We start from the raw sequence: 13,900 nt of genomic DNA on the forward strand, positions 1-13,900 counted from the left end.
CCTCCACTCCCCAGGGTAGCGCCAGAAGCCAGAGGTGTAAAACTGGATGGAGCAGGATGTGAATTTAGAAACCCAAGTTTCTAAAGAGAAGCAGCACGGGCCCGGGCGTCAGGGGGACCTGGGTTCTAATTCAGCCTCTGCCACTTGTGCGCCGTGTGACCGTGGGCAAGTCGCTTCGCCTCTCTGGGCCTCGGTTCCCTCATCTGTAAAACGGGGAGGCGTCGAGCCCCGTGAGGGACGGGGACTGTGTCCAGCCCGATTCGTTGGTATCCATTCCAGCGTTTAGTACGGTGAGTGGCACATAATAAGCACCTGATATCACGATTATTATTAAGTGCCACTCATGTCAGAGTGTGTTGAGAGTACCAGTATAATGTATTCAGTCGATCGTATCTGAGTGCTTACTGGGTGCAGAGCACAGTCTAACAGTCGATAGACACGTTCCCTGCCTACAACGAGCTTGTTTCCCCACCAGCTTGACCATTCATCCATCCTCCCCGCCTCACAGCATGTGTGTATACATCTATATCGACCCGAATTTATTTATATTAACGTCCGTCTCCTCCTCTAGACCGAGCTCACTGTGGGCAGGAACGTGCCTGTTGTTATACTGTACTCTCAGTCACACGGTCATATTTATTGAGCGCTTCCTGTGCGTACTGTATTGAGCCCTTACTCTCCCAAGGCTTAGAATAGTGCTTTTCACACAGTAAGTGTTCAGTAAATACAACTGAACGAATGAACGAGCTCAATCTAGAGGGGGAGACCGACATTAATTTAATTACAGCTATGTACTGGGCGGCTGAGGGAGCGGCGAATAAAAGGAGCACCTCAGGGTGATGCAGAAGGGAGTGGGAAGAGAGGAAAGGGGGGGGCTTAGTCGAGGAAGGCCTCTTGGAGGAGCTGGGCCTTCGATAAGGCTTTGAAGCGGGGAAGGGTCACTGTCCTCCGTTGGACATGAGGAGGGAGGGCGTTGCAGGCCAGAGACAGGAAGGGGGTGAGAGGTTGGCGGCGAGATAGACGAAATCGAGGAACCATGATTTTCTGCTATTCATTCATTCAATTTTCTGAGCTTTCCCGTGGGCAAAGCACTCAACTAAGCCCTTGGGAGAATACAATAAAACAAGACGCGGTCCCTCCCCACGACAAGCTCACCCCAGCGCTTAGTCCAAGTGCTTGGCCTACAGTAGTTGCTTAAATTCCACAGTTACTAATTATTATTAGAGCTTACGGCTTGAGAGCCACTTCCAGTAGGACAACTTTATGATGACAGCAGATATACTGACAACTCCACAGTCTCTTTTGTAAAACAGTAGCTTTTATTGTTCCGCATTCCGCAACATGAACGTTCAGTGATTTAAATACCTGAAAACACTTTATTTTTGCTTTTAGCCATCAAGTTAACTGAAGAAATCGCACGCTGGCTATATCAAAATATATTGTATTTTGAATATGTCAAAATACAATACAGAAAAGCCACGGCAGCACCTTCTTACATAAACTTATAAAACTCAACCCCCTATCTCAGTAATCATTAAAAGCCAGACAAAGCCTCTTTTTACGTATAAATAAGGGTGTGATATTCAACTGAAAACACAATCGATAGCTCCACCTGGCTTAGCCGAAGGAAACAAGACTGGGGAGGTGGATGGTCTTATACAGAACAGTTGTTGGGAGCTTGAGAGCAAAAGTCACATCGACTCCCTTTATCGTACTTTTCCGCGTGCTCAATACGGTGCTCCGCATCCAGTAAGCGTTCGATGAATACCGCTGATCGAGCTGGCAGATCCCTAGGTAACTGAAGAATATCATCTTGAAGTTATTAACAAACTTCAAAGAGGATTCACAGGCCCGGACTTCCTAATTGTTCACCATCCTCTATATTTTCCAAATCAGCAGCAGTATTATATTGGGTGTCTAAAACTCCTTCCCTTATCTCGCTCGGAACGCCTTCGTCTTCATCATCACCATCGGCTGCTTCGGCTACCGCGGTCGTGGGCCCGGAGATTGACATATCTGCCAAAAAGAGAGAATCACACTCCTAAATTACATTGCTCCGCTTAAGCTGTTTCATTAGATAATACCCAAAGGAGAGAGGAACTTGGAACGGGATGTTCAACCAGTCATATTTTTTGAGCGCTTACTATGTGCAGAGCATTGAACTGAGTGCTCGGGAGAGTACAATTTAAGAGTTCCCTGCCCATGAACTTACAGTCTGGAGTTCATCAGTAAAGTCATTCATTCAATAGTATTTATTGAGTGCTTACTATGTGTAGAGCACTGTACTAAGCGCTTGGAATGTACAATTTGAGTTGTATTTAAATATACATAAATATATCCCAAAATCTCTCCGGCTAGACTAACCTCCTGTACGGTACAAGGATCTCGAGGATAATATGGACGATTCCTTCGACTGTATTTACAGAGCGCTTATGTGTAGAGCACTGTACTAAGCGCTTGGAAGGATCTGAACCCACCATCTCAGACTCGCAAGCCCGTGCTCTTTCCACCGACCCACGCTGCAAAGACAGAAGAGTAAAAGCAGAACAAGAGTGTCCCCAACTTGAAGGTTACCCAAAACCACGCCGAGACTTACCATTTTCTCGGGGCTGACTGTCGATCACGAGCTTTGCCTGCCTCCTTTCCAAGGCCAGGCGTCTGTTCCTCTCGATTCTCTGCTGTTGCTCCTCTGTTAAGTCTGTACTGGACGGGGAGGCAAACTCCGTATTCTCAGCTGGGTTTGTGAAAAAGGGGTCTACGTCAGCGGCGCTCCCATCTCTCTCGCGACTTTCCCCTTCGTCGTCACCTGTACGGAATTGACACCAGGTGGGTTAATAGCTAAGCCAAAGGCTTCAAACTCTTCGTTTGGGGGAAAAGTTGAGAAGACCCACACGTTTAGTTCGATGGTTCTGAGAAAAGCAGTGTGTCAGGGCCTGGAGAACTAATTCCTCCAGGCTGACGATGTCTCAGACCACGTGTTTAGCTAGTTCGAGATGGGAGGAGGGATTCCTTCCATCACATGACAGATGTCTGTCTGGTTTTTTTCTATAGTGTTAAGCGCTTAGTGCCAGGCACTGTATTGATACAAACCGATCAGATTAGACACAGTCCATGCCCACCATGGGGTTCACAGTCTTAAACCCCATTTACAGATGAGATCACTGAGGCCTAGAGAAGTGAAGTGACACACAGCAGACAGGGCAGAGCTGGGATTAGAACTCAATGAGCTCCAGTAGCTGCAGGCCTCAAGAAACTAATTCACACAGGAACACACACGTAAATAGTCAAAGGGAAGCCTCATGTCAGGTGGCCACCCAATACCGGTTAAAATGGGATGAGATTAGGGCTGAAGGATATGCAACAATCCCTAGATTAATTTATCTTCTAAAGAATAATCAGAAAAGTTTGTCTTCATCAATCATATTCACTGAGCGTTCACTATGTGCAGAGCACTGTATTAAGAGCTTGGGTGTTTACAATACAGCACAGTCAGTAGTCACGTTCCCTGCCCAGTGTGGAGACGTTTCTTGGGACGTTTAAACTCCGTCTTACTACGTACAAGCAACTCAGAGGTTACTCTCATCTTTTCAACCGCTCTTAATATTTCTACATTAAAGGCCTCGGTTTGGCACCACGCTCTATCTCTAGGGAGAAAAATCCACCTTGTACGGAGCCATCGCACAGGAAATCTGATCACTAGACAGACCCTGTCGGCAGGAACCACTGGATTTTTATGTACGTGACTGGCCGTGGTTGCATCAGACTACTCACAAATGCAACCTGTACCAAGTACAGTCACATTTCTTCCCTCCTGAGACAGCTCTCCCTCCACCCCTCTGGCTTTTCCACCCACGCCTCCCTAGTGACAGCGATTTGCAGAAAGTCACTAGCCCACGAGCTTCACACCTTATCCTTTTATCCACCGGGTTCTCGGCTGAAGAATGAAAAGTTACAGACAATACAAACTTTGCATTAACAACTCAGCTCTCTAAATCCTTTATGTATTTTGTGACAAGTTGTTTCGTTATCATTCGATATTCATTCATTCAATCATATTTATTGAGTGCCTACTGTGTGCAGAGCACTGCACTAAGCGCTTGGGAAAGGACGATGCAGCAAAAAACACACATTCCCTGCCCATGACGAGCTTACAGTCTAGAGGAGGGGGAGACAGACATGAATACAAATAAAATTACCGCTATCATTGAAGGCTACGTGCAGAGCACTGTACTAAGCGTCGGAAAAGAGTACAATAGACTAGAATTAGCAGATATGTTCCCCTTTGACCATTTCACTATTCTCACTGGTCCCCAAATTTCTACCCATTTCAATTCCAGAGAACGAGAAACATTTTAACTAAGTCTTAGAGCTGGTGCACTTTAGTCCTTTTAGAAAAAAGCACCTAATACAACAGTATTTCTCCCTCAAAAGCATATCACTTCCTAGAAATCCCACTCTAACCTTGGACTTTAATTTCACTTAACTTACCTTCTTTACTGATGAAGTCTTCATGTACAATGGGCAAATCGAGTCGAATTCGTTTTAAACAAGTCTGAAAATAAAAAAATTAATTCACCACTAAATGAGTTTATATAAAGCTGGGAGTGTATCTTGTTTTTAAAGACAGTGATTAGTCTTTCATGGAATATTAACTAATGATTTTTTCCTCCATCACACTTCACTGACTTGAGGAACCCCTTAGTTAATTAGTTCCTCCAAAGGAAAGCAATCTACTAAAGTAACTCTCTTAAACCACTCATGATGTTTTAAAGAACTTATGTTATAAATTAAAAGTACTTATGATGCCATTATTTCCATCAACAAACCCATGATATGGCAAGGTTACATTCCCTGAAAATGTGCTTATCATGGAGTATGTTTTATTGTTATTATTATAAGCAATAATAGTATTTAAGTGGCTACTATTAAGTGGCTATTTCGTGGGTTGGACATAGTTCCGGTCCCTCATGGGGCTCACAGTCTTAATCTCCATTTTACAGGAGAAGGAACGGAGGCACCGACAAGCTAAGTGACTTGACCAAAGTCACATGGCAGACAGGTTGGCAGAGCTGAGATTAGAACCCAGCTCCCAGGCCCATGGTCTAACCACTAGATCACGCTGCTTCTCTCGACTAATCAGGTTTTTTTCCCATGCCTAACAAAATACAAATTAGAATCCATTCCAAAACCTCTAGAGCACATTAAATTCCTTTAGGTGCTAGAGACTCTAACATTAAACATCACTGAACTATCGTTTAATCCTTGTGGAGGGAACTCACAGCTTAACACCACAACGGTAAATAAGGAGCTTTAATACGACTGAGTCTTCTCAGCTACAGAAGGCAACTTGTTCTATGGAAACAATTGAAAATTTGGGAAAAATCGTGAAGAATTTGGCCAATTTGGGTTACAGAGCTGCCTTCATTCCTTCACGGAGAACCCTGCAGCAGGCACACTTCTTCCAAACACCTCTGCACTTTGAATCCTCCCACCCCTCTGCCACCTGTCCTTCCCGGTTCCTTGTTTCTGGAAGGCAGGGTAAACAAGCAATGCCTTCAGGATATAATCCTGGGCTTTAAGGACTCATAAACTGGGGTACGCACTGCCTGTGCTCCATGTTTTCTGAAGACCCCGACGTGCTTAATATTCACCTGAACTTCCTTTTTATTTCCCAAATGCTCTATCCTGTCGATAAAATCTTCAAACCGCAGTTTGGGGAAGAGCCGGTGGGCCCAGTGTTCCATGTGCCTGATCAGTGTCTTCAAGTCTTCGGCCTGAGGAGGCGGAAGGAAAAATGCAAAATTAGGAAGTTTCACTCCAACATCCAAATCTATCAGTGGGTTTTCGGGGGGGTAACACTGCCCACGCTGCTGATGGCATTTTGTATTTACAGGTGGGAGACATCTTTGCCAGGATACATCAGCAAGCAGTGGCTACATTTCTTCATCCAAAATGGTTCTTTTCCAAAATAAAGGGTCAGTCTTGACTACTGAACATACTGCATCTTCATACGTTGTAAATACCTTTCTGAAAAGCTAGCCAAATTACCAGAGACTCTGAAATAGGTCTTTAAAGATCGAACAATCGATGGCATTTACTGAGCGCTTACTGTGTGCACAGCACTGTCCTAAGCGCTTGGGAGAGTACAATGCAACAGAGTTGGCAGATCCAGATCATCAAGGGGGCGAATGAACAGATGGAGAGTAAGGACATCCACCTCCTAGGTCATGATAATGATTCTAAAATACGAGGCGTGAGAAAATTAAGACAAAAAGACGATCCTAAAGACGTGTGCGAGGAGGAAACCACCCTTGAGTCAGCATTTTCTTCATGAAGAAAATCAAATCATCCAGGGGGAAGTAACAGCAGCAAAAACATTCACTCGCTGGAACCACTGATGCTCCCATTCGCCCCTCTCTGGACCTGACCCCATATTTTCTTCCTTCTTTAAAACCCACCTAGATCATGAGTATTTTCACGAAATCCTCTCCTCCACCGTTCTCTTCCTATTTTAATCTCCCCTTCTGTATGAGCATTGAACAGCTTGGCATTTCAACTAGGTTCCTGTCTTCTATTCATTATCTCTTGACCCAAAATGCCCTGCCTTCAGAGCGCACGTCTTGTCTACTTAATGACATTTTATCATGAAGTCGGCATCCAGGGCAAACTCCCAGTTCCACCACCGTGCCTGCCTGTATGGCCTCGAATCTACCACTTAACCATTCTGTTTCCGTTTCTCCATCTGTAAAATGGGCACAAGGCACTGTCATCATCCGGCCTGCCTTTCTACTTTTCGCACGGGGATGTGAGAACGAGACGCTTTGAATTGCCGAGGAGAAAGGTACCGTGAATTCAGGGTGAATTCAGAATCTTCTGACTCTCATATTAAAACGAAGGACCATCAAATTGGGATATTTCTTACCTCGTGGCCTCTGCCTTTGAATTTTACATTATCAAACATATGTCGTAATGCTGGAAGCCCTCTCTCTGAAACTAACCTGCAAATTAGAAATATGTGCTGAAAATTAAATGTTCTCACGCTTTCAAGTTCAGAATAAGAATATTAGGGGTTGACACAAAAGACTGTTTCGATGAACTAAAAATGAACTTTCATGTTAAAATGTTTTCATCTGATAAGATGGAACTAGAGATTTTGGAATCTCTCCAAAACACCTGAAATAAGGCTAACAAACCATAATGGGGAAAAATAATTTCTTTCTTAAAAAGACATACCGATGAGCATCTAGCTTAGGTAAATTTCTTTTTACTGTTTTCCTTATGTTCACGGGAGGATCGTCCGTCGGAGACGATTTCTCTTTCTTCCTTCCTGAAAGGACAGACACACACAGAGGCACGTGACTTGAAAACAACAGAATGCTGTAGCCTCCTGTTGGACAAGATGTGCAGGAGGAGGTGTTGCATATGGACAGGTGGGTGCACGTGTCATCGCGGTCACCTTGCCCGTATCTCCCCAGCTCCCAGTAAGGGAGCCAATTTTGCCAGTGTCGCCACAAGCAGACACTCTCCGCCTCCTATGTACTGGGCTAGAGAGAGAGAGAAAGGGGAGTTGGCCCATCGCCCCCAACCTCTCGCCCACATCCTGCCTCTGGCCCGGAACGCCCTCCCTCCTCATAGCTGACAATGACTCTCCCTCACTTCAAAGTCTTATTGAAAGCTCATCTCCTCCAAGAGGCCTTCCCTGACTAAGCCCTCCTTTCCTCTTCTCCCGCTCCCTTCTGCGTCACCCTGACTTGCTCCCTTTATTCATTCCCCCTCCCAGCCCCACACCATTTATGTCCATATCCATAATTTACTTATTTACCTATCCATTCTAGACTGTGAGCTCGTTGTGGGCAAGGATAGTGTCTGTTTGTTGTACTGTACTCCCCCAAGCGCTTAGTACAGTGCTTGGCGTGAATGAATGAATTTATATGAATGTCTATCTCCCTCTCTAGACCATGAGCTCACTGTGAGAGGGAATGTTTACTGTTATATTGTACTCTCCCAAGCACTTAATACAGTGCTCTGCACACAGTAAGTGCTCAATAAATACGATGGACTGACTGACTTCGGGAACTCACGATCTGAAAATAAGATGGGGGAGAGTTAGGTGACAGAGATGAGACACGAAGCACGCAATAAGAAAAACACGAAACAACATAATAAGCCCAAGTGCACAGTCCACCAAGGTGGGTGGTGAGAGGGACGTGAAGGGGCCTAAACGTGCCACCACTCAGGTCACTGAGAGTCCAGTCACATCCGAAGCTTCCCCAAGTTCTACAATTTGTAGAGGCCAGACACTGCCGCTGCTGAACTCCCTCGGGGGGCCCCGCACACCTGGGGAATATTAGGAATAAGGTCCCCCGGGGTGAACAGTGGGAAGGCAGCAGGGACTGGCTAGAAAAGATCCCTGTATGAAAAGGAAGTAAATGAAGCAGCATGGCTTAGTGGATAGAGCCCGGGCCTGGGAGTCAGGAGGACCTGGGTTCTAATCCCGGCTCTGCTGTAAGTCTGCTGGTTGATCTTGGGTAAATCACTTAACTGCTCTGTGCCTCCGTTACCTCATCTGCAAAATGGGGACGAGTGTAAGCCTCATGTGGGACAGGACTTGATGCCAACCTGATTAACATGTATCTACCCCAGTGTTTAGCAAACAGTATGCACTTAACAAGTACCGTTATTATTAATAATAATAACAATAATATAGCCTGTGCCTAAAAAGGCACCACCAAGCCTGAACGTAACCTTATACATAAGTGGTGCCCTTAAGCAAACACATTAAAAATGCAGTGTTCTAATTTCACCAAAATGCCCCTTTCTTCCCCAAGCTTTGTTGGGGATTAGGTTTTTTTTGCTGCCTAGTTTACATACTGGGAGAAAACCCTGATTTGGTAGTAAGTTAATTCTCTCACATAATAATCATTCATTTTTTTGAGGGTTTTCTGGGTGCAGAACACTGTACTAAGCACTTGAGGAAGTACACAGAACAATAAACAGACAACATGGAAGGGCACTTCCAAGTTACTGGTAATTGTATGAAGATATTCGATCAAAGCCAAGTGCTAGAGTAACAGGTAAGTGCCTCATCTCCTACCTTGGCTGGACTCAGCTCCTTCATTATCACTTCTCCCAGGAGAGGATGGAGGTGGAAAAGGTGGAAACTGTTCGTCTTCCTCATGCTCATAATCAGGAAGGTCAAACAAATTGTTCTCTGTTGATTCCTGCATCTTTCCCCCTAAAAATAAAAGTCTTTTTTTAAAATGTAGAAAGCCAAAAAATAACAGCGCTTAATGAATGCATCACAACTTGGGCTAGTAGATAATCAGTGGTATTTACTGAGCACTATGTGCATAGCACTCTGCTAAGTGCTTGGAAGAGAATACAACAGAGTTGACAGACATGTTCTCTGCCCACAACAAAATTACAGGATAATTTAACAGGGTTTGTTCAGAAACCCTAAAAATAACACTACCATTCCCAGCATTCTACAGAACTTTTATTCCTGCTTTAAATATACTGACCCACTTTACCCTTCCAGAACTCCTGAGCGGTCTATACGGCAAGTAAGGATTCGTGTGGTTTGCCCCATTTTCAGATGGGGAGATGCTGTGTGACCTTGGGCAAGTCACAACTTCTCTGCGCCTTGGTTTCAATCAAGAAGTGGTATTTATTGAGCACTTACCATGTACTAAGGGCACAGGAGAGAACAATAGAGTGGGTAGACAGGATTCCAGCCCACAAGGAGCTTAGAGTCTGGAGGGAGCTTCAATACCCGTTCTCCGCCGTAAACCCCGTGTGGAGCAGGGGGCTCTGGCCTGTTTTCTCGTCTCTGCCTCAGAGCATAAACCCAGGGCTTGGCACAGAGGGCTAATAGAGTCCTCTCTAGACTGTAAGTTCATTATGGGCACGGAAAGTGTCTGTAACGCTGTGGTAGCACCCTCTCCTAAACGCTCCGTACGATGCTTTGCCCAAAGTGCTCAATAAGTACTACTGATCGCCAGATTGCTCTGCACATGGTAATAATGTTGGTATTTGTTAAGCGCTTACTATGTGCAGAGCACTGTTCTAAGCACTGGGGTAGATAAAGGGTAATCAGGTTGTTCCACGTGAGGCTCACAGTAAGTCCCCATTTTACAAATGAGGTAACTGAGGCATAGAGAAGTGAAGTGACTCGCCCAGTCACACAGCTGACAAGTGGCAGAGCCGGGAGTCGAACCCATGACCTCTGACCCCGAAGCCCAGGCTCTTTCCACTGCTATTGCTACTTAACAAATACCACTTATTATCATTACTAATATTAAGCTCCTTGTGGGCAGGGATCGTGATTACCAACTGTTGCTTTGCATCTCCCCAGAACACGGAACAGTGCCCCGGCACACGGTAAGCGTCCAGTAAATACTACTGACTGATTGGTATTATTCCCCCAAGGCCCGCACCATGGTGGAAAGCGCCAGGGCCTGGGAGTTGGAGGACCTGGGTTCTAATCCCCGCTCTGCTTCCTACCTGCTCTGTGACCTTGGCCAAGTCACTTCTCAGTGCCTCAGTTCCCTCATCTGCAAAATGAGGCCTCAATCCCTATTCCTCCTCCTACTTTGACTGCGAGCCCACTCTAGGGATGGGGTAACTGAGGCACAGAGAAGTCTGTCTCGCTCAACCCCTGGCCTGTGAGCTTGTCATGGGCAGAGACTGTACTGTACTCGTAGTGTACTGTACTCTAGTACACGTAGCGTAGTCTACTACGTAGTGTAGACGTAGTGTAGTCTAGGACACGTAGTGTAGTGTACTCGTAGTGTACTCAGCACCGTACTCCTCTGCTCAACTGCATATATCTTCATCACCCTATTTACTTTGTTTAATGAGATGTACATCACCCTGATTCTATTTATTTGCCATTGTTTTTATGAGATGTTCTTCCCCTTGACTCTATTTCTTGCCATTGTTCTTGTCTGCCCGTCTCCCCCGATTAGACCGAAAGCCCGTCAGAGGGCAGGGACTGTCTCTATCTGTTGCCGATTTGTCCATTCCAAGTGCTTAGTACAGTGCATGCTTAGAAGCAGCGTGGCTCATTGGAAAGAGCATGGGCTTTGGAGTCAGGGCTCATGAGTTCGAATCCCAGCTCTGCCACTTGTCAGCTGTGTGACTGTGGGCAAGTCACAACTTCTCTGTGCCTCAGTTCCCTCATCTGTAAAATGGGGATGAAGACTGTGAGTCCCACGTGGGACAACCTGATTCCCCTGTGTCTCCCCCAGCGCTTAGAACAGTGCTCGGCACATAGTAAGCGCTTAACAAATACCAACCTTATTATTATTATTAGTGCTCTGCACATAGTAAGCGCTCAATAAATACTATTGAATGAATGGTCTCTCTTTATTCCCCTACTGTACTTTCCCAAGCGCTCAGTACAACGCTCTGCATACAGTAAGCGCTCAATAAATACACTTGAGGAGGATGATGGTAATGGTTACGCGCTTCAAAGGTTAAGCCCATCAAAGGGCAGGGACTGTATCTGTGGCCCATTTGTCCATTCCAAGCGCTTAGTACAGTGCTCTGCACATCGTAAGCGCTCAATAAATACTACTGAATGAATGAATGGTCTCTCTTTATTCCCCTACTGTACTTTCCCAAGCGCTCAGTACAACGCTCTGCATACAGTAAGCGCTCAATAAATAGGCTTGATGATGATGATGATGGTATTGGTGACGCGCTTACGACGTGGCAAGCACTGTTCTAAGCACTGGGGGAGACAGAAGGTAACGAGGTGAATGTTGGTATTTGTTAAGCGCTTACTATGTGCAGAGCACTGTTCTAAGCGCTGGAGGAGACGCAGGGGAATCAGGTGGTCCCACGTGGGGCTCACAGTCTTCATCCCCATTTGACAGATGAGGGAACTGAGGCCCAGGGAAGTTGAGTGACTTGCCCACAGTCACGCAGCTGACACGTGGCAGAGCTGGGATTGTCCCACGTGGAGCTGACAGTCTTCATCCCCATTTCGCAGATGAGGTGACTGAGGCCCAGGTTAGTGACTTGCCCAAGGTCACCCAGCTGACAAGTGGCGGAGGCGGGATTAGAACCCACGACCTGGGACTCCCCAGCCCGGGCTCTTGCCCCTGAGCCACGCTGCTGCGAGCAAATGGCAGGGCGGTCATTATTGTTGTGGCTATTATAATAATTCCTAATAGTACAACTCACCGGGGCGGCGGCGGCAGCGGCAGCGGCGGCGGCGGCGGGTTGCCCCCTCACAGGCCCCAGCGCGGGAACGGCCGAGACCACGCGCACGCCCCGCCCCGCGCCCACCTCTCGCGAGAGTCGGCCGGGGGCCGCCCTCTCGCGCCTCACACTTTGGCGCCCAAACTGAGCCACGCGCTCGGGTTGGGCGGGGCCCAGACCGGCTCGCTCCGCCCCCGCCCCCGCCCCCGCCCCCGCCCCCTCAGGCGCCCAAACCAGTCGTTCATTCACCCGCTCCCTCCCTCCTTCCTCCCCACTCACTGTCTCCTTCACTCATTCATTCATTCGCTCCTTCATTCGTTCATTCCTTCACTCCTTCATTCCTTCACTCACTCATTCATTCACTCTCTCCTTCACTCCTTCCTTCCTTCATTCACTCACTTATTCGTTCACTCATTCATTCACTCCCTCACTCACTCCACTCGTTCATTCATTCATTCTTTCACGCCTTCCCTCCTTCCTTCATTCACTCACTCAATCATTCATTCACTCCTTCCTTCCTTCACTCAGTCATTCACTCATTCATTCACTCGTTCACTCACTCGATCATTCATTCACTCCTTCCTTCCTTCCTTCCCTCACTCATTCATTCATTCATTCATTCACTCCTTCATTCACTTACTCCTTCATTCATTCATTCACTCACTCCTTCACTCCTTCCTTCATTCACTCACTCATTCATTCACTCTCTCCTTCACTCCTTCCTTCCTTCATTCACTCTCTCATTCATTCACCCGCTCATTCATTCACTCACTCACTCATTCGTTCACTCACCCCTTCATTCACTCACTCATTCATTCACTCAATCATTCACTCAATCAAGGGGATGTACATCTCATTAACAGAATAAAGAGGGTAATAAATAATACATACAAATGGGGACTGTGCTGAGGGGAGGGAAAGGGGGAGGGGGGAGGAACAGAGGGTGGAGGGGGAGCAGAGGGAGAAGGGCGGGAGCTCAGTGTGGGAAGGCCTCTCGGAGGAGGTGAGCTCTCAGTAGGGCTCTAAAGAGGGGAAGAGAGTTAGTTTGGCGGAGGTGAGGAGGGAGGGCATTCCAGGACAGCAGAAGGACATGGGCCAGGGGTCGACGGCCGGATAGGGGAGAACGGGGGACAGCGAGGAGGTGGGCGGCAGAGGAGCGGAGCGTGCGGGGTGGGTAGGAGAAAGACAGAAGGGAGGAGAGGTAGGAAGGGGCAGGTGATGGAGAGCCTCGAAGCCTAGAGTGAGTTTTTGTTTCATGCGGAGGTTGATAGGCAACCACTGGAGGAGATGGTAGACACCTTCCCTGGCCACAACAAGCTCACAGTCTAGAGAGGGAGATGGACATTAACCGAAATAAGTAATTTATAATATACAATATTAAAGATATATACAAGATAATCAGCTTGGACCCAGTTCATGTCCCACATGGGGCTCACAGTCTTAAACCCCCATTTTACAGATAAGGTAATTGAGGCACAGAGAAGTTAAGTGACTTGCCCAAGGTCACCCAGCAGGCAAGGGGCAGAGTGGGAATTAATAATGTTGGTATTTGTTAAGCGCTTACTATGTGCCGAGCACTGTTCTAAGCGCTGGGGTAGACATAGGGGAATCAGGTTGTCCCACGTGGGGCTCACAGTCTTAATCCCCATTTTACAGATGAGGGAACTGAGGCACAGAGAAGTTAAGTGACTTG

General features: G+C 46.7%; 1 protein-coding gene and 1 non-coding gene across 2 annotated transcripts; both read right to left on the reverse strand.

Annotated features, from left to right (window-relative positions):
- Positions 1–1,296: 1,296 nt before the first annotated feature.
- TIPIN (TIMELESS interacting protein) lies at positions 1,297–12,222 on the reverse strand. Its single transcript, XM_029066313.1, has 8 exons — positions 12,190–12,222; positions 9,095–9,235; positions 7,234–7,327; positions 6,923–6,998; positions 5,652–5,774; positions 4,489–4,552; positions 2,597–2,806; positions 1,297–2,016 (listed from the first exon to the last, which is right to left on the reverse strand). The coding sequence occupies exons 2-8, from the start codon at positions 9,225–9,227 to the stop codon at positions 1,844–1,846; spliced, it is 873 nt and encodes a 290-aa protein (XP_028922146.1). The 5' UTR covers positions 9,228–9,235; positions 12,190–12,222; the 3' UTR covers positions 1,297–1,843.
- On the reverse strand, positions 3,663–3,799 carry LOC114812749. Its single transcript, XR_003760400.1, has one exon.
- Positions 12,223–13,900: the final 1,678 nt, after the last annotated feature.

This window comes from Ornithorhynchus anatinus, chromosome 5 (genome assembly GCF_004115215.2).
Source record: "Ornithorhynchus anatinus isolate Pmale09 chromosome 5, mOrnAna1.pri.v4, whole genome shotgun sequence".
NCBI lineage: Eukaryota > Metazoa > Chordata > Mammalia > Monotremata > Ornithorhynchidae > Ornithorhynchus > Ornithorhynchus anatinus.